A 17,014-nucleotide genomic window follows, 5' to 3' on the forward strand; every position below is an offset into this window, starting at 1 on the left:
GGAGCTGCACCCATCCAGGGAAGTGAAGAGTATTCCATCGCACTCCTGACTTGTGCCTTGTCGATAATGAACAGGTTTGGGGAGTCAGGAAATGAGTTACTCACTGCAGGATTCCTCACCCCTGACCTGCTCTTGTGGCCACAGTATTTAGAAGACTCGTCCTAGTTTCTGTAAAATAAAAGTAAAGTTTATTTATTAATCACAAGTAAGGCTGACATTAACACTGCAATGAAGTTACTGTGAAATTCGCCACACTCCTGTTCAGGTCAATGCACCTAACCAGCATGTCTTTCAGGCTATGGGAGGAAACCAGAGCAGAGAGGGGGAGAACGTGCAAACTCCACACAGACAGTGACCCAAATCGGGATTCGAACCCAGGTCCCTGGCGCTGTGAGGCAGCAGTGCTCGCCCCACCCCACCCAGGATGTTGATAATGGGGGATTCAGCGATTGGGGTAGCATGGTGGCACAGTGGTTAGCACTGCTGCCTCATCCCGCCAGGGACTTGGGTTCAGTTCCAGCCTCGGATGACTGTCTTTGTGGATTTTACACGTTCTCCCCGTGTCCGCATGGATTTCCTCTGGGTGCTCCGGTTTCCTCCCACAATCCAAAGGTGTGCGGTTTAGGTTGATTGGCCATGGCAAATTGCCCCTCAGTGTCAAGGGGATTAGCAAGGTAAAATAAATGGGGTTACGGGGATAGGGCCTGGGTGGGATTGTTGTTGGTGCAGGCTTGTTGTTGAATAGCCTCCTCCTGCACTCTAGGGATTCCATGATTCTATAATGCCATTGAATATCAAGGGGTAATGGTTGGGTTCTCTCTTGGTGGAGATGGTTATTGCCTAGCAATTGTGTGACATTAATGTTACTTGCCACTTGTCAGCACAAACCTCGATATTGTCCAGGTCTTTTTGCATTGGGTCATGGAATCATCAACACCTGAGGAGTCACAAATGGTGCAATCATTGTGCAATCATCAGTGAACACCTCCACTTCTGACCTTATGATGGAAAGAAGGTCATTGATGAAGCAGCTGAAACTGATTGGTCCTAGGACATTACCCTGAGGAACTCTTAAGTGAAGTCCTGGAGTTGGGATGATTGACTTCCAACCACCACAACAATCTTCCTTTGTGCTGGGTCTGAATCCAACCAGTGGAGAGGCACCCCCTGATTCTCATTGACTACAGTTTTGCTCGGGTTCCTTGATGCCACACTTGGTCAAACACAGTAAGAAGTTTAACAACACCAGGTTAAAGTCCAACAGGTTTCTTTGGTAGCAAAAGCCACACAAGCTTTCGGAGCCCCTTCTTCAAGTGAGTCACCTGAAGAAGGGGCTTGGGTTTCCGAAAGCTTGTGTGGCTTTTGCTACCAAATAAACCTGTTGGACTTTAACCTGGTGTTGTTAAACTCCTTACTGTGTTCACCCTAGTCCAACGCCGGCATCTCCACACTTGGTCAAATGCAGCCTTAATGTCAATGACAGTCACTGTCACCTCACCCCTTGAGTTCAGCTGTTTTGTCTATGTTTGGACCAAGGCTGTAATGAGGTCAGGAGCTGAGTGGCCCTAGCAGAGCTCAAACTGAACATCAGTGAGCAGGTTGTTGCTGAGTAAGTGTCGCTTGATAGTGTTGTCGATGACCCCTTCCTTTGCTTATCTGATGATGGACAGTAGATTGATGGGGCAGTAATTGGCCAGATTGATTTGTCCTGATTTTTATGTACACAATATATATATGGGTAGCTGCCAGTGTTATAGCTGTGCTGGAACAGCTTGGCTAGGGGTGTGGTAAGTTCTGGAGCACAAGTCTTCAGGACTATTGGTAGAATATCACCAGGCCCATGGCCTTTGTGGTATCCAGAGCCTTCAGCCATTTCTTGATTTCATTTTGAGTGAATTGACATCTGTGATACTTGGGACCTCCAGAGGAGACCGAGATGGATCATGCATTCAGCACTTCCGGCTGAAGATTGTAGCAAATCGCCATTGCCTTATCTTTTGCGCTGATCGCTGAGCTCCTCCATCATTGAAGATGGGGACATTTGTGGAGCCTCCTCCTCCAGTGAGTAGTTTAATTGTCCACCACCATTCAAGACTGGATGTGGCAGGGCAACAGAGCCTAGATCAGATCCCTAGGTTGTGGAATCATTTAGCTCTCGCTATCACTTGCTACTTAGCCTGAGGGTGCTTGTGTGCAGATCTTTGAAGGTAGCAGCATAGGTTAACAATGCAGTTAACATTGCATAGGGGATGGGCTTTATGCATACAGGCCAGGAAATTATGCTATATCTTTATAAAATATGTTCCGGGCACCACACTATCGAAAGGATGTGATAACATTGGAGCGAGTGCAGAAGAGGTTTACAGGAATGGTTCCAGGGATGAGAAACTTCAGTTATGAGTATAGATTGGAGAGGTTGGGACTGTTCTCCTTGGAAAGAAGAAGGCTAAGAGGAAATTTGATAGAAATGTTCAAGTTCATGAGGGAGCTGGACAGAGTAGACAGGGAGAAACTATTCATGCTTTTAAAAGGAGCAAGAGCGAGAGGGCACAAATTTGAAGTAATTTGCAAAAGAAGCAAATGTGATGTGAGAAAAAAACTTTCTCACACAGCAAACGGTTTAGGTCTGGATGTGTGATGGAGGGAATTTCAATTGAGGCATCTGAGAGGTTATTAGGTATTTATTTGAATTGGAACAATGTGCAGGAGTACGAAGAAAAGACAGGGGAATGGCGTCAAGTCAAGATGCTCATTGGAGAGCTGGCACGGACATGATGGACCAAATGGCCTCCTTCTGCGCCATAACAATCCTATGATTCTGTGACATCCATTTGCCCTAAACTGGCGTATTGGGCAGGATTTCATGGACTCGCTCATCCCGAAACTGTAAAATCCCACTCGATCTTCCCATGCTCCACCCCTCACCTGCTCCGATCCCCGTAGCGGGCGGGCTGGTAAATTTCTGGCCTCTGAGTCCAATTCTGGGCATCACACTTCAGGAAGGATGTGAAGGCTTTGGAGAGGATACAGAAAAGATTTATCTGAACAGTTTAAAGTTTATTTATTAGTGTCACAAGTAGACTTACATTAACACTGCAATGAAGTTACTGTGAAAATCCCCTAGTCGCCACACTCTGGCGCCTGTTTGTGTACATTGAGGGAGAATTTAGCATGGCCAATGCACCTAACCAGCATGTCTTTCAGACTGTGGGGGGAAACCGGAGCACCCGGAGGAAACCCACATAGACACGGGGAGAATGTGCAAACTCCACACAGTCAGCCAAGGCCAGAATCGAACCCGGGTCCCTGGAGCTGGGATGCAGCAGTGCTAACCACTGCGGCACCCCAAATAGCTGAAGGAGGAAAAAGAATTGCAAGGCCATAGGGGACCAACTGGAACTGCGCCTCAAATGAGTCAGCACACATGCAGAGGGCTGAGTGGCCTCCTTTCCTGCTGTACGTTTTTCAAGGCAATATACTAATTTATTCTTATCAATGCTTGGCCTCATAAAAGTCATTTCTAGGCAGGCTCTATGCTAACCAGTATTCAGGCACCGTCTGGGAGTTATGTGCTTCCTACATCACAGTTAGGTGCTCAGTGCAATCAAGGACATTTCTGTTAATTGTCTTCCTCTTCCTCTGAGTTTGGATCGAAGTTTGATCAAAATGCATGAACTTGCTGCTTTGCTGAAGTGCCGGTCCATGTGTGAAATTGCAGAGTGTGTATTAAAGAGATATTTGACAATGGGGAAACTTCATGTCCTCATTCAGTGCACCTCCGGGCACACTTTGCAACACCATTGAGGAAATAACAGCCAGCAGTATAGAGAAGCCTGGCAGAGGGTGGCCATACAGTAACACGGGTTCAAATTTCACCCCGGCACTTTGGGAATTTGAATTCAGTGTTGGAATATCTCAAAATTAAATGCCAGTATCAGTCAGTGCCCATGATGCTGTTGTTTTGCAGCAAAATCTGGTTCACCAATGTCTTTTATCCGGCCGTCGTTCCTAGTCTGACCTATATGTGCCTTCAGTGCCCACATTAACGTGGTTGATGACCTTTGACTGACCTCTGAATCAACCCAGCCAGTCACTCAGTTATATCAAACCTCCCTTGAGCAATGAACCATAGAATCTCTACAGTACAGAAGGAGGCCATTCGGCCCATCGAGTCTACACCGACCACAATCCCACCAAGACCCTACCCCATTAACCCCATGTATTTATGCTGCTAGTCCCCCTGACACTAAGGGGCAATTTAGTATGGCCAATCCACCTAACCTGCACATCTTTGGACTGCGGGAGGAAACCGGAGCACCAGGAGGAAGCCCACACTGACACAGGTAGAATGTGTAAACTCCACACAGACAGTTCCCCCAAGGCCAGAATTGGAGCTGTGTAAACTCCACACAGGCAGTCCCTGGAGCTGTGAGGCAGCAGTGCTAACCACTGTGCCAGCGTGCCGCCCCAAATGTCGGCACTGTCAGTGACACTCATATCCTAATGATGAATGGTTGCATTGAAACCCTGGCTGGCAATTCTCCCCTCCATCTGTAGTTTCTCCGCCACTGTCTAGCCTGACATTGGCTACTTTATTGAAGATCAGATTTCTGAGGATCAGTTCCACATTGGGCCGTCACGGTGGCACAGTGGTTAGCACCGCTGCCTCACAGCGCCAGGGACCCAGGTTCAATTCCTGGCTTGGGTCACTGTCTGTGTGGAGTCTTCACATTCTCCCGGTATCTGCATGGGTTTCCTCCCACAGTCTGAATGACGTGCTGGTTAGGTTCATTGACCATGCTGAATTCTTCCTCAGTGTGCCCGAACAGGCGCCAGAGTGTAACTTCATTGCAGTGTTAACGTCAGCCTACTTGTGACATTAATAAATAATAAATAAACTTCAACAGTGAGTCTTGCTGTAAGCTTAAAAACAACTTGTATAATCAACTAGTCCAAAGATGTGTGGGTTAGTTTGATTGGCCATGCTAAATTGACCCTAATGCCAGTGGGATTAGCAGGGTAAATGAGGGTTATGGGAATAGGGCCTGGGTTGGATTGTAGTCGGTACAATGGCCCAAAAGGCCTCCTTCTGTATTGTGGGGATTCTTTAATGTGCTGGCAAGACTGGAACTGATTACTGATAATAATCATAAACCAATGCTTACCCAGCCATGTGAGATTTCTCTGCCCATTACTTTATCTGAAGCAGGTTGACTCATTGAATGAGTGGCAGAGGAATGTCACCTGATGTGTTAAGCTTTGGTTTATTTAATTACCAACGAAAAATGGAAACTTTTGGTATCTCCAGTGCTCAATAACAATCAATATTGACGACTGAAGGCAAGTAACTGTACTTCCTTTTACCAAATTCTGTTAATGTTTTGCAATGTACACAAAGGATGCTTGACTGAATTTATTAAGGGTTTGTCCCTGTCTGTCACTGAGCACTGTGGGAGGTGAGAATTTGACTCACTCCCGCACCTGCCCTGCAATTAACTTTTGTTAACACATCATTGCTCAGCTCACAAACGGCATGTGGTAACCAAAGCTGTGTATTTCGAATCTCCATGCTTAATGTGCAACCCCCGCTCACATATCATCACTATTCCATTTTCCCCAAACTCTCTCACTGACTCACCCATTCCCCACAATGGAGCAGCATGGTGGCACAGCGGTTAGCACTACTGACTCACAGCACCAAGGACCAGGTTCAATTCCGGCCTTGGGTGACTGTGTGGAATTTGCATGTTCTCCCCGTGTCTGCATGGGAGAACCGGGTGCTCCAGACTCCTTCCACGGTCCAAAAACAGGCAGGTTAGGTGACTTAGCCAATGTGCGGGATTCCCGGGATAGGTGGGATGCACTTTTGGTGAGTCGGTGCAGACTCAATGGGCCAAAAGGCCTCCTTCCGCACTGTAGAGTTTCTATTAATTTCATATGTTTTACCTCCCAATCCATCATTTTTTCTCGTAGCTAATCTATCCAGTGCAAAATTGACAGAGTGCATTCAGCTGTTTTAAAAGGCCTTTAGAGTCAAGGATAAAGTCATGGTTTGCATTCGTCAATGAAAAAAAAATAGAAAATGCTGGATAAACGCAGCAGGTCTGGCAGCATCTGTGGAGAGATAAAAACAGGGTTAACAAGTGGGGTTTTCCAGCTCCCCTCGCCCCGAAACTGGAAAATCCCGCCTAAGAACGGACCTTTACATGGTCCGCCACACACTCCCCTCCCCCCGCCCATTTGAATCTTCTAAAGATAAAACTCTGAAGTCAAAGAAAGTTTAATGTATTTAAAAGACATTATTGTCCACTATTATAACAGAAGATTTCTCCTGTTCTAAAATGAACGGTCGGGCATTTCGTGAACTACGCTTTTATCCACAAATGTCTCTAATAGTCATTCCTAACTTCTGACTGCAGATGTAAGACAGAGGCACAGTGGTTAGCACTGCTGCCTCACAGCGTCAGGGACCTGGGTTCAATTCCCGGCTTGGGTCACTGTCTGTGCGGAGTCTGCACGTTCTCCCCGTGTCTGCGTGGGTTTCCTCCGGGTGCTCTGGTTCCCTCTCACAGTCCGAAAGATGTGCTGGTTAGGTGCATTGACCGTGCTAAATTCTCCCTCAGTGTACCCGAGCAGGCACCGGAGTGTGGCGGTGAGGGGATTTTCACAGTAACTTCATTGCAGAGTTAATGTAAGCCTACTTGTGTCACTAAGAAATAAACTTTAAAACAACATTTTTCAAAATCGGTTTTTTCGTGGTGTTGTGTATAAAGCTGACAAATTGTATCATACAGCTTGAATTCAGCAACTTTGAATTAAAAAGGATAGACAACAACAACAACTTGCCATTATATAGCAACTGTAATGTAGTAAAATGGGCCAAGGCTATTCACCGGAAGGCTAGGAGACATAACTTGGTGCCATTGCCACATAAGGAGATATTCCCGATGGGTAAAATGTAGTTTTAAGAAGTGTCTTAAAGGAGGAAGTGAGGCCGAGAAGTGTAAGGAGGTAGCTCCAGAGCTTTAGAATCCTACAGTGCAGAAGGAAGCCATTTGGCCCATCAAATCTGTACCGACCACAATCCCACCCAGGCCCTATTCCCATAACTCCACTTATTTAGCCTGCTAGTCCCCCTGACATTGAGGGGCAATTTAGTGTGGCCAATCCACCTAACCTGCACATCTTTGGACTGTGGGAGGAAACCGGAGCACCCACGCAAACACGGGGAGAATGTGCAGACTCTGCACAGACAGTGACCCGAGGCCGGAATTGAACCCGGGTCCCTGGCGCTGTGAGGCAGCAGTGCTAACCATTGTGTCACCGTATAGCTGTATTTGGCTGTATTTAATGTTGCATTTAAATAAGTGTTGCTGCTTTCCTGCAGGAAGTCGATATTCCCCACACTAAGGTTGAATGGCAGGCTATTCATGGGGAATTAATTTATTCTGAGATCAACACTCATTGATAACTCTCAATTATCCAGGCGTTGTACCTCTGACAGGAGCATGAGTGGGCCTTTAAATGCTTCGAGCCACTCCTGACATTCAGTAAAGTGATTGCTGATCTCCTCTTCAAAGCCATTCACCCACCTGTGCTTCATATTCTCCGATATCTATAACTCTGTCAGCATCGGCTCATTGCGCTGTCACTGTTAGTCAGACAGTTGTGGGTTTAAGTACCATTCCCCAGGGACTTGAGCACGTATTCCAGACGGTCACTCTGATGGAGTACTGAGGGGGTGTTGTGCTGCTGGAGATACTGTCTTCCGATGAGATGTCAAAGCGAGGCCCCGTCTTCCCTCCTCAAGATAAAAAGTCCCGTGGCACCACTAAGCCAGGAAGTTCTGCCAACAACTAATGCCACTGCAACATGTTGGGTGAGATCCTCCAGCTTCCCAGCCGTGTGTTTCCCGCCGGTGGGAGATGGCGCGTTGTTTGCTAGCAGCGGGATTCTCCAATCCCACTGCTGTCAATGAGAATTCCCATTGATGTCACCCCATGCTGGTGGGAAACCCATGGGTGGGGGTGCACTGTCGGCAGGACCGGAGAATCCCGTGGCGTGGACAGCCGGAGAATTCAGGCTGTTATCTTGTCATTATCACATTACTATTGGTGGGATCTTACTGTGCTCAAATTGGCTGTTGTGTTTCCTAGACTACAACAGTGGCGCCATGGTCTGTAAGACACATTGTGTTGCCCTGAGCTTGTGAAAGGTGCTATATAATTGTGTACAGTTTTGGTCACCTAGTTACAGGAAGGATGTAAATAAGATTGAAAGAGTGCAGAGAAGGTTCACAAGGATGTTGCCGGGACTTGAGAAGCTGAGTTACAGAGAGAGATTGAATAGGTTGGGACTTTATTCCCTGGAGCGTAGAAGATTGAGGGGAGATTTGATAGAGGTGTATAAGATTTTGATGGGTATAGATAGAGTGAATGCAAGCAGGCTTTTTCCGCTGAGGCTAGGGGAGAAAAAAACCAGAGGGCATGGGTTAAGGGTGAAAGGAGAAAAGTTTAAAGGGAATATTAGGGGGGGCTTCTTCACGCAGAGAGTGGTGGGAGTGTGGAATGAGCTGTCGGATAAAGTGGTAAATGCGGGGTCACTTTTAACATTTAAGAAAAACTTGGACGGGTTCATGGATGAGAGGGGTGTGGAGGGATATGGTCCAAGTGCAGGTCAGTGGGACTAGGCATAAAATGGTTCGGCACAGACAAGAAGGGCCAAAAGGCCTGTTTCTGAGCTGTAATTTTCTATGGTTCTATGGTTCTATAAATGCAAAAACTTCTGTTGTTCTCTTTTCTAAATAAAACAGCTCCGATTGACCCAGCATCCACAGGTCATTGGGGAAAGAGAGTTCAACATTTCTGACTAACCTTCTTGTGACCAAAGTGCCTCCTGACTTTAGAATGATTGAGGTCGAATTTTCAGATTCTGTCCCACTATTTTATTTATTAGTGTCACAAGAAGGCTTACATTAACACTGCAATGAAGTGACTGTGAAAATCCCCGAGTCGCCACACTCCGGCGCCTGTTCGGGTACACTGAGGAAGAATTTAGCACGGCCAATGCACACTAACCAGCACGTCTTTCGGACTGTGGGAGGAAACCGGAGCACCCGGAGGAAACCCACGCAGACACGGGGAGAACGCGCAGACTCCGCGCAGACAATGACCCCAAGCCGGGAATCGAACCCAAGTCCTGGCGCCGTGAGGCAGTAGTGCTAACCACTGTGCCACCCACTCGCTGCACATCGTAGGGATTCTCCAGAAAGAATGATAAATACGAGTTTACCATCGCACCTGGTGAGAGCAGTGATTTTGCCAGATGGAGTCAGCCAGCTTTATTCTTCCGATGGTCCTACACAGCACAGACTGAATGAAACAGTTAACTTTCCCTGGCACAGATTGTGCAGCTCGAGAGGTTGAGGCAGATTGATTAGTTGATCTGTCCTCCTTATTACCAGAGTGCCAGCTTTACAATCTGACTGCTTTATGAGGCTCTAAAAATAAAGCACCCCCCCCCACCCCACCTCCTCCCTCTGATGTTACACAGTATGCAGCTTGTGGGGCCTGCTCTGGCGATAGGGTATCTTGTTTTGGGAATCACCTGATGGAGAGCAAGCCTTTATTAAGCTGGCTCGCTGTCAAGTGTTCCAGTTTTGTCTGAAGGCGCAGCGATTGAAATTCAAGCACTCTCCTGCCTTCATCACACTCACCCTCATGAGAATAACAAGGCAGCGGATGAGAATTGCCCTCCGACTGTGGATGCCTGTTCTGATGCTCAGGATAGTAGTGGCTGAAGAATGGGCTTCTGGCTTCAACTCAAACACCTGCAGCCTGGCAAGTAGAAAAATGAGAAATTGGGTCTGTTTGCTGCAGATGAGACTTTGCTTTTTTAACAAAAGAGACTAATCTGAGGCTTCGTTGTTGTAACACTTGCGAATTCTGATGCCTAATATGTTGTGGTGCTTTCCTGTGTGACCAATGTTTTTCTAGCATGAGTGTATTTGCATGTGGAGTGATTTTTTTTTTCTCCCCTGACTAAATAGTAATGTTTTTCACGTGAACCTTCATTCAGATTCAGGGCAGCATTCATCCGCATGCAATTATTATCCTTCCAAACACTAATGGGATGGAGCTGTTGGTTTGCTACGAGGATGAAGGGGTCTACATAAACACCTACGGTCGGATCACCAAGGAGATGGTCGTGCAGTGGGGGGAGATGCCCACTTCGATTGGTACGTGCACACTTTCCAGCTCTGGTGACAGAAAAGCGCTTTGTTTCTCAGTGTCAATCCTGCTTTCTTCCCCCCACATCTGTTTCTGTCTCAAAAAGTCACTTGCTGATTTGTACGAGGGGAATTCGGCTGCATACTTACCGAATACCTCGCCTTGTATCTATCCACAGGTTAGCTTCTCTCCACCATCCCCCTTACACAGATCAGTGCTTTTTATTTCAACTCCCGCATGCCTTTGAATATTTAGAAATGTTTGTGGATGGCTGTCATCTCTCACTCACCAGCTTTCTCCCGAGGGAAACTTCTCACCTGATAAATAATTCACAAATCCATGCGCTGTGTAATTGTTTAACACAGAGCCGTGGTACTCCCCTCCGAATGTTACTTTTAAGGTTTCAAATCAAACCCCTCCCCCTTTTAAAGAAGGAACAAGCAATATATTGTGGATGCTGTAAATCCAGAATAAAGCAGAAAATGCTGGAAAGACTCAGCAAGTCCCGAGGTCCCTGTGCAGAGAGGAACAGAGGGAACCCTGGCTGGGGAAAAGCCGTGGAACTTGGAAACAGGGGGTGGCGCAGGCGGTCTGCAGTTTTTAACTGCGGGATGTCTTTCCAAAGAAAGAGCCGGTGCAGCTTTCCCTCCCGGTTGTCAGGCTGGCAATTTGGAAATTCTTCAGCACAAGAGCAAGTGGACAAAGCAGACAGAGATTGTGGTGGGGATGAGGGTGGGAGTTTGGGAGCGGTGAGAGATCGTCGAGCGTGGAGCTGGGAGCAGGTGAGCTTGTCGAGCCGAGAGGAAACTCCTGCTCCTTCTGACACACACGCACCGCTGTAAAGGGCCGGCACGGTGGCACAGTGGTTAGCACTGCTGCCTCACAGCGCCAGAGAGCCGGGTTCAATTCTGGCCTCGGCCTCACTGTCTGTGCAGAGTCCACACGTTCTCCCCGTGTCTGCGTGGGTTTCCTCCGGGTGCTCCGGTTTCCTCCCACAGTCCAAAGATGTGCAGGTTAGGTTGATTGGCCATGCTAAATTGCCCCTTAGTGTCAGGGGGGGTTAGCAGGGGGATACGGAGATAGGGCCTGGGTGGGATTGTTGTCAGCGCGGGCTCAATTGCCTCCTTCTGCACAGCAGGGATTCTACGACTCTATTAAAGGTCTTCTCCTCATGGAATTGGGTAGGTTCGAGACAGGCTGGGGTCAGATTGGAAATTTTTTAAAGTTTTGACTTCCTACTCGACCCAATCCCACCTTGTTTAAATGATCCTATTTGACTCTGTACGGATGCTGGCTGACCTGCTGTGCGTTTTCCAGTGTTTTCTGATTTATTGTCGTTTCACAAGATAGCCTCATTTATTTTCCCCCTTTTGTACTGGAACTGAATGCTGCAAAGGAAAATGAGCCCACTTGGAGAGATTTAAGACTCTTGCTCCAGACTTGCTCATCCAGTGACCACAAAAGCAGTTGTCAGCCTGGGTACTGGAAAGAAAGAATTGCACTTACATCACATCACGCCCATCAAAAATTCAGGAAATGCCAAAGCACCTTTCCATCAATGAAATATTTTCGAAAGCGTAGCCGCTGCGATGATGTGGGAAATGCAGCAACGAGTTTACACACAACGAACTCTCTGCAACAGCAATGTGAAAATGAACAGATAATCTGTTTTTGATTTGCTTTATTATTGTCACATGTATTAACATACAGTGAAAAGTATTGTTTCTTGCGCACCATACGGACAAAGCAAACTGTATATAGAGAAGGAAAGGAGAAAGTGCAGAATGTAGTGTTACAGTCATAGCTAGGGTGTAGAGAAAGATCAACTTAATGCGAGGTAGGTCCATTCAAAAGTCTGATGGCAGCAGGGAAGAAGCAGTTCTTGAGTCGGTTGGTACGTGATCTCAGACTTCTGTATCCTTTTCCCGACAGAAGAAGGTGGAAGAGAGTATGTCTGGGATGTGTAGGGTCCTTGATTATGCTGGCTGCTTTTCCGAGGCAGCGGGAAGTGTAAACAGAGTCGGTGGAAGGGAGGCTGGTTTGCGTGATGGACTGGGCTTCATTCACGACCCTTTCTAGTTTCTTGTGGTATTGGGCAGAGCAGGAGCCATACCAAGCTGTGACACAACCAGAAAGAATGCTTTCTATGGTGCATCTGTAAAAGTTGGTGAGGGTCAGAGCAGACATGCCAAATATCCTTAGCCTCCTGAGAAAGTAGAGGCATTGGTGAGCTTTCTTAACAATAGCATTTTGTAATGATGTTGGTAGAGGGATAAATATTGGCCAGGAGAACTCCTATGTTCTCCTTTGAATAGTTCCATGGGATCGTTGATTTGATTTGATTTGATTTATTATTGTACATGTATTGGGATACAGTGAAAAGTATTGTATCTTGCGCACTATACAGACAAAACATACTGTCATAGAGCACATAGGGCAGCAGGAAAGGAGACGGTGTAGAATATAGTGTTGCCGTTACACATAGGATGAAGAGTAAGAACAGCTTAATATAAGGTAGGTCCAGTCAAAAGTCAGATGGCAGCAGGGAAGAAGTTGTTCTTCCGTTGGCTGGTACATGTTTTCTGACTTTTGTATCTTTTTCCCGACGGAAGAAGGTGGAAGAGAGTATGTCCGGGATGCATGGGGTCCTTTAGTATGCTGGCTGCTTTTCCGAGGCAGCGGCAAGTGTAGACAGCGTCAATGGGTGGGAGGCTGGTTTGCATGATGGACAAAGTTCATGACACTTTGTAGTTTCTTGCGGTTTTGGCCAGAGTAGGAGCCATACCAAGCTGTGATACAACCAGAAAGAATGCTTTTTATGGTGGATCTTTTACATCCACTGGAGAGGTCAGATGGAGTCTCATTTTAATGTCTCATCCAAAAGATAGCATTTTGACGGTGCAGCACTCCCTCAGTAGGGACAGGAAATGCCGAGCCCTCAGTCATGGAACTGGGACCAACGGCATTCCGATTCAGAGGTGGGAAGGATGCCCATTAGACAAGGCTGACATTAATTGGTGTCCGTAAAGGCCAGCTCAAGATTCCTGTCATATCATTGGCCAACAGGCTTGAGAAAATGGACAGCAAGAACCCAGGCATCAAACTGTTTTAATTATTGACTGAAGTTTAAGATTTCACTCTTTGAAGATATATTACAGTGACTCATTAGTTTCCATGGGTGCAACCGCCCCGAGTCTGGAAAATCCCGCCCGAGGCCAACGAGCCTCTAAATGGACTGCCAAATTTTGAGTTCGTCCCTCGGGTGGGTGAGATACTCTTTCAGAGAGTCGGTACAGACTCAATGGGCCAGATGGCCTCTTTCTACACTGTAGGAATTCTATGGTTTTATATTCCCCATGGATCAGAAAATGGAGCTTTCAAGCTTTATAAACTCAAGCAATGCCAATACTTCATTTCTCCGTGGCGGCACGGTGGCACAGTGGTTAGCACTGCTGCCTCTCAGCGCCAGGGAGCCGGGTTCAATTCCGGCCTCGGGTGACTGTCTGTATGGCCATGCTAAATTGACCCGAGTGTCAGGGGGATTAGCAGGGTAAATGAGTGGGGTTACGGGGATAGGGCCTGGATAGGATTCTGGTCAGTGCAGACTCGATGGGCCATGTGGCCTCCTGCATTGTAGGGATTCTATGATCTTCCTGTTGCTTTCCCAGCTTTTTCTACCAGATCCCATGGCGCTGTGTTAGATGGGGAAAAGCAGTTGGTGAGCAAAGATACATAATCTGGGTTGGCATGGATGATTCTTTGTGGCTACACTGTTAGTGAGACAGGGTCCCTGGCAAGAAGAGCGATTACGGAGCTAGTTTAGAATGTGTCTGATTGGACTCATATTCCTGTGTTGCATTTTAATCGCAGTACAAAACGGTGCAATAAATGAAGCTATCTCGTAAAACAATTTTACAAACAGGAAACGCTGGAAGACATTCAACAGGCCACCCAGCAACTGTGCAGAGAAAAACAGAGTCAACTCAAGAGTCTTTCAAGGATAATGGGGGATAAGTTGGGAAAGTGCACTTGAAGATTATCCCATCAGATCATTCATGAGCTCAATGAATGGTGGAGCAGACTCGATGGGCCAAATGGCCCATTTTTGCTCCTATATCCTGTGATCGAAGTCAACTCCTGTCAAGACTTATTTAGATTTGATTTGATTTATCATTGTCACTTGTATTAGTATACAGTGAAAAGTATTGTTTCTTGCACACGATACAGACAAAGCATACCATTCATAGAGAAGGAAAGGAGAGAGTGCACAATGCAGTGTTATAGTCATACCTAGGGTGTAGAGAAAGATCAAGGTCAATTCTGCCATTCAATACAATCATGAACAAGCAGTTGTCTTAATCATAGAATCATAGAATCCCTACAGTGCTGAAGGAAGTTATTCGGCCCATCGAGTGTGTACCAACTCCTCCTCCCACCCAGGCCCTTTCCCCGTAACCCCATGTATTTACCCCAATAATCCCCCTAACCTACACATCCTGAATGAATTTAGCATGGAAAATTCTGAAGGGGTTTGACAGAGTAGACACTGAGAGCTGGCTTCCTCTGGGGAATCTACAACAACAGGGGCACAGTCTCAGGATAAGGGGTCAATCAACTAGTGCTGGAAGGAGGAAGAAGTTCTTCACTCAAAGGGTTGTGAATCTTTGCAGTTCCCCACCCCAGAGGGTTGTGGATGCTCCACCGTTGAATATATTTAATGTTGAGGCAAAGAGAGGTTTGGTCTCTCAGGGAATCGGGGGACATGAGGAGCGGACAGGGAAATGGAGTTGAAGCCTAATGTCAGTCATGGTCGTATTGAATGGGGGAGCAGGCCCGACAGACCGTATGGTCTACTCCACTACATCCTGCATCCTCCCCTTTCCTTCTCCCGTATGTACTCTAGCAACTGGATGTTTTGTCTGCATAGTGCGCAAGAAACAATATTCTTCATTGTATTCGAATACACGTGACAATAATAAATCAAATCAAATCCTGCTCCTATTTCTTACAGTTTTATTGCAGAACTGTTACATTACAGAAGGAAGCCATTCAGCCTATCATGCCAGTGCAGGCTCTCCAGAGTGGCAGATTAACTAGAGTTACTCCCCTGCCTTCTCCCTGTAGCCCTGCACATTCTTCCTTTTCTGTATGTTCACCCAAAGCTAGGTGACTAACAATTCTCATTATACTTTGCTATCTTTTCATATGTCCTGATATTTTACTGCTTGTAAGAACCTCTCTGACATTTGCCTGCAATATTGTTCTTTGCTTTCCAGTTCTGCTTATAATCATAGAACACAGAATATAAGACCATAAGACCCAGGAGCAGAATTAGGCCACTTGGCCCATCGGGTCTGCTCCGCCATTCAATCATGGCTGATATTTTTCTCATCCGCATTCTCCTGCTTTTTCCCATAACCCCTGATCCCCTTATTAATCAAGAACCTATCTATCTCTGTCTTAAAAACTCTCAATGACGTGCCCTCCACAGCCTTCTGCGGCAAAAGATTCCACAGATTCACCACTCTCTGGCTGAAGAAGTTCCTACTCATCTCTGTTTTAAAGGATCATCCCTTTAGTCTGAGGTTGTGCCCTCTGGTTCTAGTTTTTCCTACTAGGGGAAACATCCTCTCCACATCCAGTCTATCCAGGCCTCGCAGTCTCCTGTAAGTTTCAATAAGATCCCCCCTCATCCTTCTAAACCCCAACGAGTACAGACCCAGAGTTCTCAAACGTTCAAACATTCAAACAAACATTCAAATTAGGAGCAGGAGGAGGCCACTTCGCCCATCAAGCCTGCTCTGCCGTTCAATAAGATCATGGCTGATCTGATTGTTGCCTCAACCCCACGTTCCCACCTATGTCCAATAATTTTTCATCCTCTTGTTTATCAAGAATCAATCCACCTATGTCTTAGAAACTATTCAAAGACTGTGCTTCCACTGTCTTTTGAGGAAGACCGTTCCAAAGACTGACAACTCTGAGAGAAAAGATTTTTTGTTGCTTTTCTCCAAAATGGGCGACCCCTTATTTTTAAACAGTAACAGATTCTCCCACAAGAGGAAATATCTTCTCCACATCCACCTTGTGAAGACCCTTCAGGACCTTAAGTCACCACTTACTCTCCTAAAACTCCAGCGGATACAAACCTAACTTGTCCAATCTTTCCTCATCAGGCAACCCACCCACTCCAGGTATTAGCTAATAAATCTTCTCTGAAGCGCTTCCAACACATTTACATCTTTCCTCAAATAAGGAGGCCAATACTGTACACAATACTGCAGAAGTAGTTTCACCCAATGCCCTATGTAACTGAAACATAACCTTCCTACTTTTGTATTCAATTCCCCTTGCAATAAACGATAACATTCTCTTAACTTTCTTAATTTCTTGCTGTACTTTCACACGAGTCTTTTGTGCTTCAAGAACCAAAGCCTCTGGACTCCCCTTCACTTCAGAGTTCTGCAATCTCTCTCCATTTATGCTTCTTTTTTTCCTGGATAATTTCCACTTTCTTACATTATATACCATTTGCCAAATCTTTACCCACTCAACTAACCAATTTATATCCCTTTGTTCTCCCCCCCTCCTTCAATGGTGATGGTAAGTGGTATTATTGGTAGACTATATTAATCCAGAAACTCAGCTAATGTTCTGGGGACCCAGGTTCGAATCCCACCACGGCAAGTGGTGGAATTTGAATTCAATAAAAATATCTGAAATTAAGAATCTACTGATGACCATGAAATGATTGTCAGAAAAACCCATCTGGTTCAATAATGTCC

General features: G+C 46.2%; 1 protein-coding gene across 3 annotated transcripts in view; it reads left to right on the plus strand.

Moving 5' to 3' along the window:
- LOC144493006 (mitogen-activated protein kinase kinase kinase kinase 4) overlaps positions 1-17,014 on the plus strand; it is a 307,127-nt gene that overhangs the window by 263,983 nt on the left and 26,130 nt on the right. For all 3 annotated transcript variants that reach the window (XM_078211781.1, XM_078211782.1, XM_078211783.1), the window contains one exon: positions 10,078-10,237. In XM_078211781.1, the coding sequence (XP_078067907.1) occupies positions 10,078-10,237 (160 nt within the window). The remainder of the gene's footprint in view (positions 1-10,077; positions 10,238-17,014) is intronic.

The sequence above is a fragment of the Mustelus asterias genome, chromosome 4 (assembly GCF_964213995.1).
Source record: "Mustelus asterias chromosome 4, sMusAst1.hap1.1, whole genome shotgun sequence".
NCBI classification, from domain to species: Eukaryota; Metazoa; Chordata; class Chondrichthyes; order Carcharhiniformes; family Triakidae; genus Mustelus; species Mustelus asterias.